Source organism: Mercenaria mercenaria, chromosome 8 (genome assembly GCF_021730395.1).
Source record: "Mercenaria mercenaria strain notata chromosome 8, MADL_Memer_1, whole genome shotgun sequence".
NCBI lineage: Eukaryota > Metazoa > Mollusca > Bivalvia > Venerida > Veneridae > Mercenaria > Mercenaria mercenaria.
The window spans coordinates 33,215,029-33,239,821 of NC_069368.1; the positions used below are offsets into that span (position 1 = coordinate 33,215,029).

General features: G+C 34.6%; 1 protein-coding gene across 2 annotated transcripts in view; it reads right to left on the reverse strand.

The window, feature by feature from the left end:
- The window catches only part of LOC123566625 (ras-specific guanine nucleotide-releasing factor 1-like), a 176,791-nt gene that overhangs the window by 74,203 nt on the left and 77,795 nt on the right, over nucleotides 1-24,793 (reverse strand). For both annotated transcript variants that reach the window (XM_053549697.1, XM_045360900.2), the window contains 5 exons: nucleotides 14,933-15,048; nucleotides 12,324-12,461; nucleotides 10,481-10,560; nucleotides 9,456-9,649; nucleotides 7,905-8,015 (listed from right to left, as the gene is read on the reverse strand). In XM_053549697.1, the coding sequence (XP_053405672.1) occupies nucleotides 7,905-8,015; nucleotides 9,456-9,649; nucleotides 10,481-10,560; nucleotides 12,324-12,461; nucleotides 14,933-15,048 (639 nt within the window). The remainder of the gene's footprint in view (nucleotides 1-7,904; nucleotides 8,016-9,455; nucleotides 9,650-10,480; nucleotides 10,561-12,323; nucleotides 12,462-14,932; nucleotides 15,049-24,793) is intronic.

The following is a 24,793-nucleotide window of genomic DNA, read 5'->3' on the forward strand; positions in this document are numbered from 1 at the left end:
AAAAAAAAAAAAAAAAAAAAAAAATATTTTTGTCTCATATGAGTCTTTATTTGTTAAGATACTTAACATATTTTGTAAATATTTGTTTTCTTAGTAGTTTTGCATTCTTGTGTAAGACAATTTTTTCCCCCCCAAACTTTACCATGTTTACTTATTAAGATCACATACTTAGGAGAAAGTTAATAGGTGCTAAAACATATTTGCCACTTTAAAAGAAAAACCTTTTTTTCATATTATGTCACAAATTACTTGATTATACGAACATGTCTGAGAACTTTGCTGTTGGCTTCTACAGTGTTTGTTACACAATCACTTTTGATGTGAACCTAAGCTAAGCACTTAGCTCTAGGTGATAACTTATCAAATTTTAATTACTTTTAGTCAGTTTTGAAAGAAAAACTGTGATTGTTTCATTTCCTGGAGTATGTTCTCTGTTTACTCAATTTTGTCACCTGGAAATCAAGTTGCTAATAAAAACCAAGAGCCAGTTGTAGAAGTCACAGATGACTTCTACCTAATAAAGTGATTACGTCAATTTTTAAAAAACTGTGTTCTTGGATATTTTCCAGGTATGTGACATTTTCTTATTTTATATTGAATTTTCTCATGATTTTTCTGTAACGGTAACAAGTATAGAATTATTGTCTGTTATTTTATTATTTCAGTCATTTAATCATTGTTTCAGCATATGAAAATTAAACCTTTCATATAGGTGTCCAAAATATTTCTGTATTATCATCAACCTTTGAAATTGTTTAAAGTCAAAAGTGTACCAGTTCCTATCAATTCTACATCTAGAGATGCTACGCAACTCCTTAACTTGCCAAAATTCTTTGCAGTATCTTCCAATCAGCAACATTACACAACTCTAGATAGTTCTCAATTAGAAGACTGCAATGGTATAACCACCAAATTATGTACTGGAAATTTTGCATTGTCACCTGTAACATCTTCATCTTGTATACTGGCATTATATGCAAATGATAAGGTGCAGATTAAATCACTCTGTAATTTTAGATATGTTCATGATATTGTAAAACCAAAAATACTTGAACTGTCACCAAACTCTTTGTTGCTATACAGAACTCCTTTTCTGTCTATGGAGTGCCATAATCAACATAAAATGGTGACAGGCTGTGATTTTTGTATTTTTAGTCTTCCTTGTAGATGTTCGGTTTCTACAAATGATTTTTACTTTATTCCTAGGTTAGGTTCTTGTCATAAAAACGCTGATAATGTTACAGTTTTGCATCCAGTAAACTTAGCCTTGCTTCAGCATTTCTTTGACACATCATTTGTAGACAATATTTTTGCTGATACAACATTTAAAACAGCAGTAAATGTTAGTGTTCCAAATCTAAAATTTTATGAGCACAAAATGTCTAATATTATTGCAGCTGATATCAAAGCTCATCTGAGTTTACAGAAAATGTCTGATGTTGCTAAGAAAGATGGTGTAATATTTAAATCCCTGACTGAACCTTTGTTAGACGGAGAAATTGAAATCAATTCTAACTGGCCTACAACATCTGACATCATTACTTATTGTTTAGTTGGTGTATCAACTGTTTTAAGCATATTACTTGTTTTGACAATATTGCGGGTACGCAAACTATTTTTAGCAGTTGCAGTTCTGACACAATCTAAATCATGTAAAGCATTACAAACAACTGTTCCTTCATTTATTTACAAGCCTGTTGGTACAGACAATAGTAATAATGATGTACCATTTACTGTTTCCCTGGATCTAACATGGGAACATGCCAATTTCATAGTGTTGACTTTTATTGTTGTAACATTACTTGGTCTTTTGTATAAATATTTGAAGAACAGACACAGAGCTACCCTTTGCCTGGAAGTAGCTTCTGGAAAAAAGTGCATTTTGATTGATGTAATGCAATTGCCTAAAACTAGGAAAATCTAGGAATACTGAGACAAAAACTAGGAGGTATTATCAGATAAAGTGTTACCTTACTGCTGTTTTTCTATCCAATTACCATACATATAAGCTATATAGAAATTTTTGACTGGGTGGGGGTGGGGGAGGTCACCAGTCTAGAACGAAGATGTCACCGCCGAGAAGCCTAGCGGGGTATTTGAGGGGTGCCTTTGCCCATATTAGAAGGTTTCTGAATTTTGTTGAAATGCAGGTATGAAATGGTGGCCTTTGCTTCCATTTATTGGTGGCTATACAGGGGGTTCTCCCCCAGCAAATTTTTTTAATTACAGGCATGAAATGGTGGCCTCTGGTGCATTTTTAGGTCTAAATTTTGATATATTTTTTATATGCTGTGATATTATATTTATTGCATTTGTTATTGTGTTTTATGCTATTGATGTTAAATGTCAGTAAATAAATAAATAAATAATGGAGGGGTAACTCCCCTCTTGATGAGGGGGGTCAGGGAAAATTTTAAAATACAGGTAATGAAATGGTGGCTTCTGGTGCTTTTCTGGGTCTAAATTTTGAGAAAAACAGTAGGTTGCATCTTTGATGAGCATAGGTCACTTCTCAGCCAAAGGGGAGGCACAGGCCCCCTCGGCCTGGCCATGGATCAGGGCCTGGTGTTCAGCTGACTGTAAATTTGCTTCTGCAGTTTCTGTTTGGCATCACTTAAGCATAGTCCAAATGTATCAGTGACACCAAACCACTACTGCCAGTAACACAGGCAAGTCAGCTGAACATCACTACATTTGTTTTCTGCAAGAAAATCTTCAAAACACATTTAAAACACAAAACTGAAACTTTCAGGCACAATGCTGCAAATTAAAAACTAGGAATACTAGGAGCATTTTAGAAAAACTAAGAAAAACTAGGAATGGCTGGAGAGCCTGTATTTATAGTAGCAACAAAGGGAAGTAAAATTTCTTTTTCTAAGTCTACAAAAAACTCTTTACCAGGAAAAGATACCTTAAGATACACCTAAAATTTGAAAGTTAATCTATGTTGTACCACAGAAAAGTGGTCTCGGTTTTTCCCTATGGTCAATTATAACAAGAGCACCGCCTTGCGGGTGCAAACGCTCATCTGAATTTTTTGTCTCTGTATAATGGAAATATTGTCCTACCTATGATTATCTAAGTCCAAAAGGGGCTATAATTCTTGCTAAAGGCAATGTAGAGTTACGGTACTTACTGTGCAGAATCAGCTTTTAATGGCGAATAACTGCTCAAAGTTTTAAAGCAATAGCTTTGACCGTATAGGAGAAAAGTTGACCTAAACGCAAAACTTGACCAAGAAATCAAAATCTATGGTGAACATTTATGCCAAGTTATTTCAAAATCCCTTCATGCATGGCAGATTTATGGACCGGACACAAAACAGACCCTGTTAACCTTTGACCTCTAAGTGTGACTATGACCTTAAAGCTAGGGGTCTGGGTCTTGCACAAGACACATCATTTCATTATGGTGAACATTTATGCTAAACTATTTCAAAATCCCTTCATGGATGGCAGAGTTATGGGGCAGACACAAAGTGTGATGGACAGACGGATGAACGGAAGGACCGACGGATGGATGGAAGGACACAGCCTATTTCTATGTCCCCTTTTTTTTCTTTGAAAAAGGTGGGGACAATTTCAATAACCAGTATTCAAATATGTGGGATCAACCATAGTTCAATTTTGATCTATCTCTTAAAGGGACCAAGTAGAACCATTTGAACAAATTTGGCAGAGGAACTTACTATGATGCTACAGACCATGTTGATAAAGATCCATCAAGCACTTTGTAAGAGGTTTTTTTTTCTAGCTTCAGTGGCCCCTAAACAGGCCATGTTTAGGAGCCATGTGCCCCATCTGAATATGCTTTTGTGAGGGCCTTGCAATGATGCTACATACCAAGTTTGATGAAGATCCAGTTAGTTCATAAGAAGAAACTGTTGAAAAGTTTTTCTATTTTAGCTGTACCCTTTGATCAAACTTGAAAAAGGTTTATGCCAGGATGCTACTGACCAAGCCTAGTTTGATCTTGACCAGCGGTTTCAGAGAAGATGTTAGTAAAAACGTTGATGTGGAATGCAGGACGATGGACTACTGACAATCCACCTAATATACTAAAATCTCACCCTGAACAAAGTTCAGATGAGCTAAAAGGTAGGTCTGCCTTCTTCATCAAACAATCATTTTGCATTAACACTTAAACACCTTTACCTAGCCAAGATACTAAACAAGAGGGTCCTGAACACCCTGTATCGCCTACCTAGCCGAGTTCTTATGCCTGGAATCTATTGAAAAATCATGTAATGTAGCGTGGCCATTTAATGCAAGAAAACATAACCTTTTAATCAGTTTTATTTAACAAAGCAACAGCTTTTATTATTATAAACATAACATTTTTACGTAAATATTATCAAGTGAAAGTGACCTTAAAAACTAACTTTCATATCTCTCCTCATAATCTCCCTCTATCTCGCCCACATCAAGATATGCTGAAACATATGTTCAAGTAGCAGTCTAGCCGCTACGTAAAATTATGCCAATTGTGGTGCCTTTTTTTTATTAACATTATTACTTTGATCCAGGAAGTAAATGATATAAACAACTAAGTATACCTGTTTAACCATTGGGCTACATATTTTGTGACAGGTTTGACAATTCATCAAGTTTTCAATATTTTCAATTTATAGATCAGAACAGAATAGAATATTTATTTAGATTCAAGCATAGCTTATCATCTGTCTCCGTAACATATTAACAAATGATTTATAGAAGAATACAGAATCTCTCAAACCCTGTTACATTACAATCATCACAATAATTATGGTTCCCAAGATTCAGTCCTTAAAAGGACTAACCCACACATTTTAGGAAAAAAGTAATCTCTTTCAAGAATCCTTAACAAGAGGGTCATTGACCCTAAAGCACTCACCTGTGTACAAAGCTTCAAGCTTCAAGTGTATTTGTATAACACACAGGGGTGTGGCCATTTTTGACCTTAGGGTAATAATTTGGACACTTATGATAGAGAATAAAACCCTTCTATCACATGCCAAATATCAAGCTCTAGGGAAAAAGATAATTTCTAAAATCTGATAGCTGAAAACCTATTTTTAAACAAAAATACCCATATGTTCAATGAACCAAAACCGTTTGACCAGAGATCATTTGTGTAAAGTTTAATCAAAATCTATTCAGTGGTTTTGGGAGAGATGTTGTTTAAAGAAATTGTTGATGAAAAGTGATCACGCCCTCTGGTGGCCATGTTTTTGACAAATCAGTCAAATTTGAACAATACAAGGCCAATTTGTATAAAATTATTTTAAAATTGGGCTAACAGCAAGAAGATTTTCTAAGTTTCTACTATATACATATAGGGAAAAGTGGCCACGCCCCCTGGCAAACATTTTTTTTGATGAATCGGAAAAATTTTAACAATCTTTGTAGAGGGTCACACAAGGACCATTTGTGTCAAATTATTTTAAAATCGGGCAAGCAGTTTCACACAAGAAGATTTTTAAAGTTTCTGCTATATACATATAGGGGAAAGTGACCATGCCTTCTGGCAGCCATGTTTTATTGACGAATCAAAATAATTTGAACAATCTTGGTAGAGGATCACACATGGACCATTTGTGTAAAATTATTTCAAAATCGGGCCAGCAGTTTCACACTGAAGATTTTTTAAATTTTCACTATATACATTTAGGGAAAAGTGAGCACGCCCCCTGGTGGCAATGTTTTTTTGACAAATCGGTATAATTTGAACAATCTAGAGGGTGACATAAGGACCATATGTGTGAAATTATTTCAAAATCGAATCATCGGTTTAGGAGATGTTGTTTGAAGATTTTTCTATTTCTAGCTCTGGTGGCCCCTATGTGCAACCAAGCAAAAGAGTTTGAACAAGTTTGGTAGAGGAACATCCAAGGAACATCCATGCCAAGTTTCATGAAAATCCCTTCAATAGTTTAGAGGAGATGTTGTTTAAACACAATTGTTGATGATGGATGGATGCACACACGCACGGCAAACTCAGCGTAATCACAATAGCTCACCATGAGCACGTGCTCAGGTGAGCTAAAAATGGTGAGAAGTCTGAAAGTGACTAGAATTACAAACTTATTGACATGATATTTTTGCAAAATATTCTCATAATTAACCAAACATTTTGCGCAGAAGGTAAACCGTTGCAATGCTTTTGGAATTATACATAAAAATTTACATTTTTCTTGCATTTTTACCAATATCTAACACTTATTTTCACCCACTTTATCATTTTTCAGTGTCATATTGTCACAAGGTTTTTTGTGACAATATTTCTCTCAAAAGTTAAACACAGGATTTATTACTTGATTTTTGATTTTCTCTAAATTATCTTATTAGAATATGTATTTTCAGAAAAATCCAATTTTGTTACATTTTATTATTATCCTCTTAGAAGATTTCTAACTAATTTACAGACATGTTTTAACCTGGACCTAATATGTTTTAGCTTTTACAGTATAATTTTATTGTGTTAAAAACATTGATATTATGTTCATCATAATGTTGATTGGTATAATGATTATGTATGATTAACTGTTATACAAATTGAAATTTATCTTGACTAATTCTCACTGTAAGAGTCTATACTTGTTAAATACTTGTTTAGAAATGTTTTTGGCATATGTTTCCTTGCCAACATAATTATGCTATATAAAGCATGGTTTTGAATGAAGAAAAAAAGAGAAAATATTAGGACTCGAAAGTAAGAACTAAGACAATCTCTGCAGAGTTAGAAATTTATGTCAGGAATACCTGTTGTTATGTAAAAAGTAAACTTTTATATGGAAAACCGTTTGGACATTAATTCTGAAGTCAAGATTTAATTGTCGAAGGAACTCATTATTTATTTGTTATTTATATTTGTGTTGATTTCAATACAAGACATTTAAAACAGAGTTGGAGTTATTCATCAATTCTGCTGATTCCCCATCAGCGCATCAACAACAGTCGCTGAGCATTTAGCCCTATCATAATATATACATTATATGCCAAACTTGCTGAAAATGAACATGCTGAAAAAATTCACCCAAATTGTGGGCAAATAGCTGAATAGCTTTAAGACTAGGTACTTATAATTACTGGTGTTATACTTTATGGTTCTTAACAGGACCATGGTACCAACGCATAAAATAATTCGACTTAACCTAGTGCTAGGTGGATGTGAGTGATGTTGAATTTTCCATTACCTCTCATGAATTAGTGTTGAAAAATGGAGCTTAGCATAGCAGTAAGACTACAAATGAAGGGAGTTAACTCTACAGTATATACCTTATCAAAAGAGAAAACATGATTGTGGTTCCCATTCTCTTAAGACCATTATTTTAATGCTATTATCTTTCCTAGTTGCTTTCTTTGCTTCCAAAGGATCTTCTCATAGATTTTATTAAAAAAATTTGCATATTCAAATGACTGGGACATTTTTGTCCATTCATACGTTACAGCAGAGTATTTTTAAGTCACTTCTAAAAAGGTCAGATTATTTAAGAAATAATACATTGTAAACAGTGACTTGTCACTTGTCATTCAGTATAATCATTGTCTGGAGTTTAAATGCAAAGGAATTATATCACAAGGGCCTAGGACAAGTGATATGATAATATGCATCTTAATGGCCAACAATGATTTTATTCAAGAGCAAATCACTGTTTCAGATGTATTATTTCGATTCTAACAAATTATCATGGATTATTATGTACATCCTTGACGACATCCATCAAATACTTGCCTGATTTCTGTTGGTTTCTTTTTTAGCATGCCGAATTGCCGTTAGACACTAAGATGTAATAATTGTGTGGTCAGAAAAAAAAATTGTTACAAATAACACATAATTTTCAAAGGAAAACAAATCAGGTCCTTTAGAATTGGAAATAAACAGCTCTGGGAATGAACTTTCCACTAATAGTCATTTCAACTTACCTTAGATAATTCCTCGAGTTTACTTTTGGCATATTCTAGACTATTTCTCTCAACATGGTCATGTGGAGTATGTGCAAGAAGTTCATGTAACGTTATGATGTAGCGTGGTATCTATAAATAATAAAACAATTTTATGTTGAGGTTACCCATTGTTTAAATAATTGATAATAAGTGCATAATTTTGTCAAACATAGTTAAACCCTGCTCATTCATGGCCCGCTTTAATCAACAGATCAATTTTTTAGTGCACAAACGTTTTTTTGTTGTTTATCATTAAACAAACATAAATATAGGATCATATCGTGACTTTTCAGCTTCTGATGGAGGAGGAAGACCTCAGGTGCCCCTCAAAGCTTTATTTCAAGTACAAACCGGCACCTAGGAGGAATCTTCAAACTTTCATGACATGATGAGCCAACTGGATGATTTTTTTCTCACATGAAAAAATTCCACATTCAAAAACTTAAGGGGCAAGTCACTCAAAGCCAGCCACCTTGACCAGTTGGATGTGGAAGCCCTTTTCACCAGATAATTTGTTTGTTCATTTGTTTTGGGTTTAACGCCATTTTTCAACAGTATTTCAGTTATGTAACGGCAGGTAGTTAACCTAATCAGTGTTCCTGGATTCTGTATCAGTACAAACCTGTTCTCCGCAAGTAATTGCCAACTTCCCCACTTGAATTAGAGGTGGAGGACAAAATCAAATGGTCACGGAGAACATATGCTCCACTAAGGAATCTTACTCACGACCTGGCAATCCAAAGATCTGAGCTCTCCCTATTCAGCTAAGGGGACGGGCTTCACCGGATAAGGAAAATGAATTTAATGTACAAGATAATATGAACATTTTTGCATACTAAATACTGAATAAGTACTCTGAAGGTGATAATAACTTTCAGAATAACATATTTGGTGCACAGGTTTACTTATTCTGTGCACATGATAATTTATGTAACGCACTGTATAACTGCCTTGATACACAGGATAACTTAATTAACAGTATTCACTGTACACAATGACTTAATTGGTGCCCAGGAAAACTCCTTATATACACAAGACAACTTATTTACTGCACATGATCATTTACTTGCTGCAAAGGTTAACTCTATTAGTGCACAATTTTACTTATTTTGTGCACATTAAAAATTTTTCAGTGCACAAGAATAACTGTCTTGAAGCATAGGACAACTTACTCGATGCAAACAATGACCTACATGATGCATCAGAAAACTTATTCTCAACAGTGTTGAATTATATTTCTTTATTAAAATACTTACAATTTACTTCAAAAATACGATTTACTTATGTTGAGCAAAAGATACTGTGAAATCTTTGCAACTCATGGGCGTCTAATTTCATGCTTTTGTTCAAAAATACAGTTTCGTAAAATTTATCAATTTTGTATTGTAAAGAAAAAATACAAGAGGAGTTTATATATATTTTTTCTAGATTTAAATATGTGAAATGATCCAAAGACAAAATCCATGAAAATTTGTCAGCCACAAATAGTTATGATTTTACAGGAACACTTTTGTACATGGGATAACTTACTTGGTGCATAGGGTAAGTAAGGAAGATCTCTAGTGTCCTTGTTTCACATGCCGGTTTCTCCTCATAACGTTTAAGCAGGTTGTTAAATTCTGGTTTCTGTTTGTATTCAGCAAGTACTTGAAGACTGTAGTGGTGATTTCTCACATATTCTTGGTATATACACAACATAGGCAGCAGCATGTCAAATAAATCACCTGAAATATCATACAAAATACTGTGAACTCAGGACTTAATGTCATGAATTTCATAATAAATTCACTTAAAAGATATTCTGAATTTTTTCCACAGCTTTAATGGCTTAGTCCTGGTAAGTTTCGACTAAAGGGAAGTAACTTCATGTATTTAGCAAAAAATATCTTTTTATATTTATTTCCCTTTGTCCTATACAGATTCTTTGTTGGAGGACCTCCAAGTTTTGTTTTTTTTAAAGGTGGAGGAAGATCCCAGTTGCAACACTTAGAACTATGTGCACTTCCTTCGACAACACTGTTGTATGACTTCCAACAACAGTAAGACTTGATTATAAACAGGTGAGAGGCAAGTACTTGACAGTCAGTTAACTTTTACAATGATGTACAGCCTAACCTCTCTAATCAACATCTCCAACTATCAAATACAATTCAACTTCATACTCAAAACTCAGGTCTCTCAAATACCTACCTTTCTCTGGAACTCAACATCCAGTCCTGGCCAAAGCCTTATTATGGCAATAAAAAGTACTTCCCTGCAGAAACACATTTGAGCCGTGCCATGGGAAAACCAACATAGTGGCTTTGCGACCAGCATGGATCCAGACCAGCCTGCGCATCCGCGCAGTCTTGTCAGGATCCATGCTGTTCGCTTTCAAAGCCTATTGGAATTAGAGAAACTGTTAGCGAACAGCATGGATCCTGACCAGACTGCGCGGATGCGCAGGCTGGTCTGGATCCATGGTGGTCGCAAACCCTCTATGTTGGTTTTCCCATGGCACGGCTCATTTTTTCTTTCCATTAATTGAATTTCTTATTTTTTGCAGATCTACTTACCTAAAACTAATGTAGGCCAATTTTCTAGTCTTGCACAGAGACCTTTGAAGAATATTTGATGTAGAAATAACAGTGTCTCACTGAAATACCAATTAAAAACCAATTTACTACTAATCTGAAAATATTATAACAAGATTTGTTCGCTGTCTCCTGACCTTACTTGGGTAGGTAGGTAGGCAATTTTTTTTCTTGTGGGGGATTGTGGGAGATTATACCTTTACCAGTAGAAACGTGATTGTTTCTTACAGTACATTTTTTCTGTACAAATAAGACAAATCATTTGATTGCTTGTTTATTTGGTTTTAGCACCATTTTTCAGCAGTCTTTAAGCTACATAACAGCTGGCAGTTAACCTAACCAGTATTCCTGGATTCTGTTCCAGTATTAACCTGTTCTCCACAAGTTACTGCCAACTTCTCCGCATGAATCACAGACTGCAGATGAATGACTTCAGACACAATGTCATTTATCAACATATGCCTCACCCTGGAATTGAATGCATGACCCAGTTTTCCACAGATCTGCAATCTTCCAACTGAGCTAAGCGAGCAGACATTTGACAAGCTGGAAGAATTTTAACTACCCTACAAGGAAAACTGATGATTTATGCAGGATTAAACATTTAAGACCATTTCTAAATTTCGCTAGATTGGGCCATGTCTAAATATCTGATGTAACACCATTATAAATTCTTTGCCAGACTATCATCCAGATTTTTCTTAACATGGAAGGGATGTGGATGGTTGAGAGGAGCTCATTTCTTTATTCCTGATATCTGATATTCTTGTACGGAAAAACAAAAAATGACAATCAGAAATTTAAACTAGAGGTATGGCCATAGGACACAGGTGCCCCCATTTTATGCATATTTTTCACTAAGTAAAGAACTATAACTCTGTAGCCTGGCTGAGTGAAATCCCAGAGAAAGCAGCAGGTACACACATTCATATGCTGTATAACCAATTCCTCTTATGTTTTATGACTCTAAGCCTTTTGAGATACATAGGACACAACATTTTATGCTCTTTATGACTATTTTCAATAAGTCAAGGGCTATAACTCTGGTCTGGCTGTGTAGGACCCTAATAAAAACATTAGGTGCACAACTTCACATGCTGAATAACAAATCCGAGAGGTTTGATGACTCTGGGTCAACTACTTTTTGAGATATGCATGACACAAATTCTGACAGACAGATGGGCGGACAAGGGCATACCCCCCCCCCCCTCCTAACTCTAAAAATCTTCCTGTCTCGAGAGGTGAAGAAACATTTCTGATGCGGACACCCTTGTCAATATTGCAGATGAGTGTAAGGTTTTTTATGATTTTGTTCAATGCAAGATTCTGTCAAAATATGGTGCTTGGTCAGATTCCAAGCAAGCAGACACATGCATAAAATGTAATGTTCTCACACTTTATTCTTAAATAAACCATGTTTTGTTGATCATAGGTTATAGAGCATATGCCACGTAATACCAAGGTGTGGGTTATTCTCGGGAAATTACAGTAGTCGCCATAAAACATACATTTTAAAATGAACAAATTAAAAGTTTCCAATCTTTAACATGGAGTATAAACTGATGAAAATAGAATTGAGCCCTGTCATGAGAAAATCAACATAGTGGGTTTGCGACCAGCATGGATCCAGACCAGCCTGCGCATTCGCGCAGTCTGGTCAGGATCCATGCTGTTCGCTTTCAGATCCTATTGCAATTAGAGAAACTGTTAGCGAACAGCATGGATCCTGACCAGATTGCGCCGATGTGCAGGCTGGTCTGGATCCATGCTGGTCGCAAACCCACTTTGTTGGTTTTCTCTTGGCACGGCTCAGATAAATTATTACCTGTTTAGAAATATTGAGTTCACATCTTCGTGTGTTATAGGAGGTTTCTTTGAGCTTGCGGCCATTCTGAGTGGCCGTAAAAAACAAGTTACTAAGGTAGACAACTGTTGGTTGTACTCCTCTTCACATTCCACCATACTGCAAAAGTGTGTTTATAAAACTGATCAGAAGCATTTCCTAAAAAGTTAAATATGTTCTGATTTTTGTTAGGTTTAACACAATAAGACCTCATATGGCAACTATCCAGCTGGGTAAAACCACACTTCTAACAAAATCCAGCTGGACAGCTTCCTCATATTAAAGAACTAGAAGATGCTTTTGTAGAAAAGCGCATGTCTCCCCCAAAGCACAGTCACATAGGCAAGAAGTAAATAGGGGACAGGAGCAAAAGTCAAAGAGAAACTAATGGTTGGCTGCAACAGGGATCACTTACTTGGCATGCCCAATCATCCCACTAAGGTTCAACATTTTAGGCCTAGTGGTTCTCAAATTATGAATTGGAAACAGTGTTCAGGCCCCTGTGACCTTGACCTTTGATTGAGTGACCCCAAAATCAGTAGAGATCATTTACTCTGCATGTCTAATTATCCTAAAAAGTTCCGACACACTGGGTCAAGTGGTTCACAAGTTATTGATTGGAAGAGTTTTTATATTCAGCCCCCTGTGACCTTGACCTTTGATGGAGTGGCCCCAAAATCAATAGGGGTCATCTACCCTATAAGTCCTATCATCCTATGAAGTTTGAAGGTTCTAGGTCTAATGGTTCTTAAGTTATTGACTGGAAATGGATATCCATGACCTTGACCTTTAAAAGAGTGCACCCAAAATCAATAGGGGTTCATCTACTCTGCATGTCCTATCATCCTATAAACAGTGTAAAGTATAACCGGTGGTTTAAGCGAGAAAAATGTGTTTTTCGGTGCAAAATGGCGGAAAAGCGTTTACATGTGTCAAGGAAATTTTAAATTTCTTCAGAGTAAGTGTGTTTTTCTTGTTTTATATCCATAACGAGGACGTGCATGTTGTGGCAAGATTACTTGTTTATTGTCGACTATCAACCCGGGGTCAATGATTTTCGATGTAAAAAGTTATTGAAGGGACAGTGGTGAGACACGGCCATCGAAACCTTTCGAAACTCACTTTATGATTGCTTTTCTTACACAAATCTTGTAGTTCTCGCCTCAGTTACGTTGTTGATCGTTGCATAATCATTTGTGCTCCATTTGTTATACTAAAAGCGGGCGCTAAAGCCCCTCACGCCCAATTTTTTACATATAAGCAAGTTTTGGTATCTTTAGGGTTGGTTTAAGACAATTTTGTATCTACTCGGGAACGTCCTTACAATCCTAATGAAGGTTTATAAGATTTTTCGTAATGTTCTGTGAATGTAAAGACCATAATCATGGTAATAACTATGAAGGTCAAACTTAATAAGCACGTGCCAAATTGTAACATTCTCAAATTCTATCCATACTATGTTGAATAACAACATAAATTTAAATATATGCTTCATGTTATTACCAGGATATTTGTACGGTCTATATCTCATTTGTACCTAAACGCAAAGATAATTCTGGAAAATTGGTTTTTATATATATATTTTGTACTTGAGCAGATTAATCATAAGAAAGTAAAAGAAAGTATTTCCGAAGAATCTCGTGGCTTAGTCATGTGAACATTATGTCTTATTTTTCAATAGACTCTTTTTTGTTTTTGACTGTATTTAAAATGAACTGCAGAACAAGGGTAGTTTTAAAAATCTCCTAAAAAAGCCACGAGATTCTTCAGAAATACCTTCTTTTACTTTCATATGATTAATCTGCTCAAGTATAAAAATATATATATAACAACGTTCAGATACAAATAAGACAAAGTCCTGTAACTCTGCAAATTTTTCTTTTTTGAAAGAACCTAACATGTCCCATGCACAACTACTGTTGTTACTGATCACTTGTGTGAAGTTTCATTAAATTGTGTCAAGGGTATGAGGGGAGATGGTGCGCACAAGACTGTGTCTATGTATATAGTATAGTAACAAAAAACAAAGTCCCGTAACTCTGCAATTTTTTTTCTGAAAGAACCTAACATGCCCCATGCACAACTACTGTTGTTACTGATCAATTGTGTGAAGTTTCATTAAATAGTGTCAAGGGGATGAGGAGAGATGGTGCATACAAGATTGTGTCTACGGACAGACAGACAGACAAGACAAGACGGACAGACTGACAACCTGAAACCAGTATACCCCCCCTTACAACTTTGTACAAATAATATGATTTTAATATATATATTAAATATATATTTAATGTAATATAAGTGTCACATGTACTTTGTCGATTGTACCTGAATAAAATATAACTTTGTTCCTCTGTACAGGCATAATATCAATTTCAACACCCGAGTACAACACTACTGGTTACACTCATGCTTTCAACATGCATGCAGTGTAATGAATTTCAGCATTTGTTTTTTACCTGAATACAACACTGCTGAGTTTTCTTATGCTTTAAGTGCGTATTTAATTTCGGCACTACTTTTTTTACCTGAATACAATACTACCAAGTTTTCTCATGCTTTCTGTGTGTAAATTTCAGCACTACTCTTTTTACCTGAATACAATACTATTGCGTTTTCTCATGCTTTCAGCATGTGGAGAGCGTATGTATAGCTCTACGATCTGTTTCCATCTTCGTCGACACAGCCAGCCACGGAAAAAACTTTGTACCTGCAAAACAAAAATCATGTTCGTAAAACAAGCGTTTATGAATATCACTGCAATGATAGAGAGAGTAAGTAATCCTTCCAAAATATAGTCCTGCAAAATATTAACATCGAAACATCAGAAACCAGAAATCTTAATGTTAAATCATTTGTATAACTTAAAGGCACAGTTTAAATAGTCCTCATTTGTTTTATTATAATTTTGAATAAAAACTAGCCAATGAGAATGCAGAAATTTTCAACAATCAGAGAAAACTGACAGAAAACTTTTATGATACAACTTTTTTTCTGTGCTTAAATAGGTTATTTCAAATATCACACTCCAGTATCCTTCCAATAGCTAAAAATCTTTACTATTTTCAGAGGGAAAGACTACAAATTATCATGATGAACATTTACTGGTATTTTATTCCATACTTTGTGTATTTATGTTTCAAGAAGTTTTTTCAAATGATAATTGTAGTCTCTAAAAAAGTAGGCCTTAATTATTAATATTAAAACCTAATATGCTTTGCATGAAGTCTGAGTTGACCACTGCCGAACATGTCCCTGACAGGCTTCCATAGGTCATCTAGCAGACACAAACAACAGAAGGAGACAATATTCAATTAGTTTGAAAGCTTTTGCGGACACAAATATTCATGAAAAAAAAGTTACATAATTATCTAGTACAATGAAATAATAGCCAGAGGCATTGTGGGCTATCATCCTGTCAATGTCTTTTTTATCATTATTCCTCGAAATTTGAAATTAATTTTCAAGTCATATTTACACATCAAAATTTCAAAAGGTTTAATACATATTTGATTTTTGTTTTTACTAAAAAGAATATTATCTGCATGTGTAGTGAGAAAATAGACTAACTATCAAACAATTTCTAGCAGCAGACTGGTGTTAAAATGTTTTCCTACATATACCTCTATTGAAGTCTCAGCCTATCTATTACCGTATTTCAAGCAAGCAGGAAAACAACCATGCCTTTCCTTACTGCGCTAGCACGGGGAAAGATGAGACAGGTTTATTTAATATGAACATATTACTAATAATAGGTTTTATTCCTGAGATGTATTTGTACACATTAAACTCAAACATGGTTCCTGCCACTCAAAGCTTCAGGTCAACTGTAGGCCCGTACTCTCGTGTGCATGCGTATTTACATTTACCCATACTCGCCACTGGTAACCAATAAAAGTGACTTCTCAAGAAAACTGTTAGTAATTTTAGTCACAGGATAAAGTAAGATAGAGGAGATGTTCGATTCCTGAACTTCCTAATAGCTTCTAAAATCTTTCCCAATTATTTAGTGTGAATGCCAGGTGTGAAGCACCCATACACAGGGCTCTTAACTGAATGTGAGTTACTTTTGTTGGAGGAGCATGACCCCTCATAGTCAGAGCATTACCACTGGACCACTGTGACCATTACTGAGGTTACTATTCTGCAATTTTTTATGACATTAGTAGTGGATCATCTAAAGATGCAGGTGTGAGACTCTTCCAGCTACAGATTATTCAACTCGTCAAAATAAAGGGAGACAATTTTAAACCATCTGCCATGGATGGATTAGCTTCCCTTCAGATACAGTTACAGATATGTTGCAAAGAAATTCATCTACTTCATATTAGATTTGTTTTCATGTAATCACTTACATTATTTTCTCTGGAAAATATTCAAAATCACATAAAAAATCAAAGGTGCTTAATAGGTATCTTTTTTTTTCTGTAAGGGGAGACCACTCAGCAGTGCTTTGACTTCAGACATATCAAGAGTCATCTCCAGTGCTACATTTAGCAATATTTAGTATAGTAAGTGTGTTATATTTTTAGTCTAGCAAGCGACACTTATACATGTACAAAACATGTACATATCAAATGGGCTATGCTATATTAAGCAATACAGTTGCCCAAACATATTTATTCAAACCTTTCTTTCTGGTCCACCTGGATTATATAATGACACTATATAATATAAGGGTTACAACATGGTTAACTATTTGCTAAACAAATCAAACCAACATTTATTATACTATTAAAATTAATGTCAAACATCAATTTGCTTACATCAACTCTGTTATACTATAAATAGCAATTCTGTTACTATAAATAGCTCTAAGCAGCACTAAAAATAGCATTTATCTTTGTTAGTTTATAATCATCTATTTTTCTTGATGCAATGACTAATGTACAACGAAATTACAACTAAAACTTGCTTTAAAATAAAACAAATTCTGGTCAGGAAGATTTTATGTTCAAAAGAAGTAGCAATGTAACTACAATACAGTACAATGCTCTGCAAGGGTTTAAAATGAAACAGAAACAAACATTTAACCTAGATTTTAGATAATTTCAAAACTGAACACCATATAGTGTCTCCTGCTTTTAATTCTTATTTTGTTCTTGAAATGCATTAATTTATCAGCTCAGTGTCAAAAGTGATTAACTGCATTAGAAGAAGAAGTTAATCAGTTTTTGCGCTGAATTAACAATATTTACAATCAAATAAAATTCAACTTGTCCCAATATGTTTACCCATATCATACTGGATATGATTTATTCTGCCTTTGCGACCAGTGCAGATCATGACCAGCCTGCACATCTATGCAGTCTGATCAAGATCTGCACTGTTCGCCATTTAAACAGTATCTTTTTTGATAAGCACCCCTTTTAACAGTTAATGGTACTGTCCAAACTGAATGATGGACATGTTTATTATAGAAATTTAGCAAGGTAAAAGTAAAATAATTACAATGCGGCAAAAAGCATGATTTGCACATGCAAATAGGTAATATATATATATTGGTATACTTGTTTCTTTTTCATTGTAGTTTGTACTTTCATAACATAATGACTATCAAAAAATTAGCGCAACTAAGGAGTTTCGGTTGTCTTTTCTTTGATAATTATGTTAAAAAAGCGTTAAATTCCAAAATACGTACTTAACTTGCTAAGTTCATGTCAAGAGATTAAGTTTTACACATATATCAGATGAGAGGTTTACTCGGAAACAGTTCAAAGCAAGTTTTATTGTAAGCATACTTGAACATATTTTAAGGCATATATATGTATTTAACATGGCGCATATATATATATTGTACATGGAGCATACTGTTTGTGACTAAATATGTTATCATGCATATTATTTTGCAACAATATAGATTATACCTGCGTGTAGCCTGAAAAGTGTCAGGGTATAGACATCGTGAGAAACAAATGAAACAGAGGGAAAGATAAAAGAAAAGATGGATGTCACGCCATTTGAGCAAAAATTATCAGTTTAATACACAAGGGGAGTAACTGACATGAATATACCATCACGTTCCGACACCACAAACACAATGTATTCTGATACAATTAACACAGCATATCATTGTCACAGATCACCTTGGATATAATGACACTTCCATATAATGACACTTCCATACAATGACTCTTGGGCATTCTTGGAAATGTCTGTATCAGATAATCCCCACCATACTGACAAAGCAACTTCTAAGTGCAGCTTACGATAAATTTATGACTAAAGAAGCCACAGCAATGTGCAGTGTAACTTGTGACCTTAAATCAAGTGACAAAGGGAGGCAACACAATGTGCTGTATAACTGATGACTTCACACAAATTGAAAAAAGAAGCCAACAAAATGTGCTGTATTACCAGTAACATTTCACCAAATGAAAAAAAGAAGACACCGCAATATGCTGTGTAACTTTTTAATAATTGACATGGAAACTAATACAGAGTACACAGTAACTTGTGACCTTATACAAAAGTTCAAAGAAGTTAATACAATGTGTAATTGATGACCTTACACAAAATGACAAAGAAGTTAATACAATGTGTAATTGATGACCTTACACAAAAGGACAAAGAAGTTAATACAGTGTGTAATTGATGACCTTACACAAAAGGACAAACAAGTTAATACAACGTGTAAATGGTGCCCTTACACCAAGGACAAAGAAGTTAATACAATGTGTAAATTGTGACCTTATACAAAGGACAAGAGACTAATAGACAATTGTAAATGTGACCTTCACAAAGGAAAAGAAGTTAATACAGTGTGTAATTGATGACCTTACACAAAAGGACAAAGAAGTTAATACAATGTGTAATTGATGACCTTACACAAAAGGACAAAGAAGTTAATACAGTGTGTAATTGATGACCTTATACTAAAGGACAAAGAAGTTAATACAATGTGTAATTGATGACCTTACACAAAAGGACAAAGAAGTTAATACAATGTGTAATTGATGACCTTACACAAAAGGACAAAGAAGTTAATACAGTGTGTAATTGATGACCTTACACAAAATGACAAAGAAGTTAATACAATGTGTAATTGATGACCTTACACAAAAGGACAAAGAAGTTAATACAGTGTGTAATTGATGACCTTACACAAAAGGACAAAGAAGCTAATACAATGTGTAAATGGTGACCTTATACTAAAGGACAAAGAAGATAATACAACGTGTAAATGGTGCCCTTACACCAAGGACAAAGAAGTTAATACAATGTGTAAATTGTGACCTTATATCAAAGGACAAGGAACCTAATAGTGTACAATTGTAAAGGTGCTGATCTTCTTTCACCAAAGGAGAAAGAAGTTAATACAATGTACAGTGTAACTGGTAACCTTGTAACTGATAACAACTGAGCCACTTCTATATTCAATGTGAATGTTAACCTTACATGAAATGATGACTGACTGAAGCCACTTCAATATGCAGTGTAATAGTTGTCCTTACATCTAAATAAAAAAGAAACCATGCCAATGTGCAACGTAACTGGTGACATTACACCAAATGACAATAGAAGCGACTTCCACTTAAAATGAAACTGTTTAACTTACACCAATGTCACAGATGACCATTCCCCAAAGTGTCTTACATAATTGTAATGATCACTATACAAATTTGTAGTATGAAAAAAGCTGAGTCTTACACTAAATGACAAAAGAAGCCAAGCCAATGTGCAGTGTAACTGTTTATCTTACACTAAATGCAAAAAAGCCAAGGCAACATACACTCAAAGAAACAATGTAACTGTTTTCTTACACAATGGCAAAGAACAACATCATGTAACTGTTAAACCTTGACTAAATGCAAAAAACAAACATGTGCAAAATGTTTACGATAATGGCAACAACAAGCCAGAGTACAGTGTAGCCATTGACAAATGACAACAAATTTCAAATAAAAGTGTTTCCGATAATTCTTGCTCAACATCTACAGATTACACAGAAATAATCCTATAGAAACAAAGAATTAAGAACTCGGAAATAAAGAGTGAAGAAAACAAGTCTGAAATAATGACAGATTTACACTCTTTGAAGTAAGTTAAACCTCTTTCCAGCTAGAGACAACAGTGGGGGGTAGGGGGGTTAGAACTCCTGTTTCATTATACCCAAGCCAACTTGTATACCAATGCCAGCTTTTTCTTGCAATTTTCTGTTTGAAGGCTATTTTTTCTGAGTCAACATTCTTGTTTACTAAATAAACTAGGATTTGAAACAGATACTGTTTTGTCATATAATATTGACATGCCAAACATATTAAAACTGTATTAAATGAAAACTTCCTCCTTTTCAGGAACAGACAGAAGTCTTACAAAAATGTTTTTTTTGTTCTTTTTTATTTATTTTTTAGTTCCAGTTATATGTAGTTTAAAAAATACAAAAAAGTTTGCCCATAATATAATTTTGATTTCAGAAATGATAAAATTTCTTTTTAACAAGAAGGTCATTAAGACCTAACCCTGCCATGTGACCTTGACACCACATACTGTGTTTATTAGTGGGAAAAACATTTATCCAGAAATAAGTTCCTCTAAATCCAACCAAGTGGAACTATTTGAACAAGTGTGAGAAAGGTTCATGGCCCGAAGTTTGATTCAATGGACCCATCTTGAACAAATCTGGTGTAGGACTACCTACAAAAGTATCATGCTTCCCATCTGTGCATGCCATATACTTTGAGAAGACTATTTTTGACGTTTTCCTTTTACACTGCTATGTAAACTGCCAGCCCCTATGTGACCTAAATGTTAGGTCCTAGTAAGATCATTTGAACAAACTTGAAAAAGGTACTTCAAATAATACTGTTGACCAAGTTTGGTAAAGATCCATTAATGAGAAGAAGTCATTTATCTTATTATAGATTTTCTATAGCTCTGGAAGACCTTTTAATGTGCAAAGCTGAACTTGAAAAAGCCTGTCCATACAAGAAGGCTTCAGACTAAATTTGGTGAAGATACAAGTGTTTCACCGGGTGTTCTTTTATCAGTTTTCTACTTTCAGCTTTCACGGCACCTAAAATGTGTCAATCTGAACCATTTGAAACAGCTTTTAAGATGTCCATGCAAGGATACTACAGACCAAGTTTAGTGAAGATACATGAAGCTGTTCTTGAGAAGAAATTTTCTTCAGATATTTTATGTTTAGCTTTGGCGGCCCCTAAAAATGATAAAAGCCAAACCATCTGACAAATCTGAGAGGTCTATAAAAGGATGCTGCAGATAAAGTTTGGTGTTACTTGGACCAGTTGTTTCAGAGGAGAAAATTTTTAACTTAAAATGATAACAACATCTGGCGGACGATGGATTATGGATGCTGGAACATTGACCTATGCTAATACCTAACCCTGACCCTTCAGTTCAAATGACCTTAAAATAATGTTTTAGGAAACAGCTGTTTGACAAATAAATAATAACTGTTTTCCACAATATTTTGAGAAAAATCTAACATTCCTTCAAACACAATTCAATAATTGCATACAAGTTGGCATAGGTACAAGTTGGGTACAAGTGGGTACAGTAGGGGAGTGTATTTGGTGACGGTGCACACCAAGCTTACTTTCAAAATGACCTGCTGTTCATTGTCCACTTCCTGAAGATAACACGGAGCTTCCTTCGTAATCAACAATAACAAAATATACATCATTCCCTCCTCATTTATCTCACTATAAACTACCAACTAAGCCGATATCTCACTGTAAACTATGAACTAAGTTCATTTCTTACTTTTGCTTAGCAGCTCTATACATCTTGCAGGGCTATGGGACATACCGGTAATGCTGGCACCAAGTGGTTTCAGGCCAGTCATTTCGATCCAAGTTATATTGGGACCAAGTCTTTAGGTCCAGTTTGAGAATTTATTTCAGCATCAATTACTACAACTAAGAAATGTAAATAATGTTTGAAAAACTCTGTGTATTTGATCTGCTGAAGAAAAAAAAATAGGTCAAAATAACTTGGTGATGAAACGACAGTTAGGACAAAACCACTTGGTGCTGAAGTGACTGTTAATAAATACTGAGAGTTTTATTTGCATTTGAAAGTAGTCACATAATTAGTAAATTTAACTACCATTATAATGGAATACTAAATTCTTAAAACCTATGACATGGCTGCCAAGCTAAATGTAATTCATGTTACTTACACTGTTATCAGTGCAAATTTTGGACAAACTTTCCTAGATTCCCGAGATATACAGTTAAACAGCAACAAAAATGTGCTTGCATAAAGACATGCAATATGCTTGAGTAATGAGAGGTCTTTGGCTGTAAGACCAGTCTGGAACTTGCCAAGACCAGTTTGAACCTTGCTCTAATTATTACGAGTTAAAAAAATCTGATTCTTGAATTATCAGAGACTGCCTAAACTAGCCAGTTTTAAAAAGTAATTTGAACCATAAATGGACAGACATAAAATGGTAAGACCATTTTAATTCTTTGCTACACTACCTTGACCTGAAAAAAATTAAGGATAAAACCTATATACATACTTGCATGAAAACAAAATAAAACTATATGTGCTGGCAAAATAAAAAAGTCCAGGGCATGGAAGCTCAAAATCAAAGATCTCTGATTCCTTATGACCTTGACCTTGCCATAAGAATGATAGGGTGTATGCTCCACAAATCGTAATGCGGCGAATACTTCTTCCAACTTTATATAAATATGACCATGAATTAAGAAAATATTACCAGCAAAAGAACGCACAACGTCTTTGACTCTTTTAACCCATTTTGACCTTGACCCTTAAAGACAAGTACTGTGCACCCCATACCAAAACTTTGTGATAAATGCTTATACTAATCTTAAGGATAAGACAGGAGTTACATTGTGCACCACACACCATTAATTAGTGAAAGTTAGTATTGAATTAGAGGATGGGTTACAAAGTTATAGCCTGCAGAAGAAGGTGTCTGATCACATACAGACAGATGGCAATAACTAGCATACTGTCACGTACACTCTTTGCTGTATATTTTTAAGATACCTGAAAAGATTGGTTGATGGAATTATCTTGATTACTCAGATATCTGGTCAAAAATAGACAAACAGAACAAGAAATTTTTTATAAGAATATCCTAATAAATTCACTGTAAATGATGGATCTGTAACGACATTAAAATTATGTATTCTTGAATGCTTTTTCAGCATTTCTGGCCAACATTGCAGCACGTACGAGCACATGGTTTTTCTTACTAGCCTTGGAAACTGCAATATTTAATTGTTTAAAAAACAAATTCATGTGAGCCTCACTTACAGTTCAAGGGAGCTAACAAACTGTTGCTTCCCTTTACTCAGTTGAAATTCTGCAATACGGGATAATTATATGAAGATATTCACACCACATTTTACAAACACAAAAAATGGAATGGAACTGTATATGATACAGATCTAGCATGAGTTTTCCATGGTTAAGAATTTATATGACTATTAATAGCTACAATGAGAGAATAATTATGGTTTACAGTCTACAAAATTTAATGTAACACACAAAAGCTGTGAAAGAAGGCATGTGCTCGAACATTTCAGTGCTTGATAGTGCAACAGGGCATTTTTGAGGAGACTAAAGCTATCATGGCAGTGACTGATATGCCCGATGTGAATGATGATGCTGTTGGACAACAGTTTAAGTTTGAGTCAAATACATTTATCAAGACAAGAGATACAGTGAAAGTGTATAATATGTAAATAATTTGACAAGAATTTCTAAATACTAAAGGAGCATACTTTGAAATCATACCCAATCAGTAATAGTAGAGATAGAGTGAATCTGTATAAAACACAGTTCTAAGTCAAAATGGGACACAATTCATAAACTATTGGTGCAAGAGTTATGGACCCTGTGTCATATGATGTAGGTGATAATCTGGAACTAGTAGCTCAAGCGTAAATCAAATCTATTACGGAGAAAGAGTGAAAGTGCATTAAAACTTTGACCTGAAGTTGTAAGTAAAAAGGGGACATAACTCATTATGATGTGGGTGATGATGTTCAACAACTGCTTTAAATCTGAATCAAATCCACTTAAAAGTAAACAGAGATAGAGTGAAAAAGCATTAAAATTTTAACCTGAAATTGTAAATAAAAAGAGGACATAAGTTATGAAGTATTGGTGGGAGAGTTATGGTCCTTGTGTTGTGTGATGTAGGTGATGACAAGGAACTATTATTTTAAATGTGAATAAAATTATAAATTTGGTAATAACAGAGATAGAGAGAAAATGCATTAAAACTGTAACCTTTGTCGTAAGTAAAAAGGGGACATAATTCATGAAAAACTGGTGTTAGAGTTATGGCCCTTCTGTCATATGATGTGGGTGATGATGAGAAATAACTATTAATTTGAAGTAAATCTATTAGGCATTAACAGAGATCAAGAGAAAGTACATAAAAACCTAAACCAAGCTGTGGACGCAAATGCTGATGTCCGCCCATGGAGGAGTAGGACAGTTCTTCA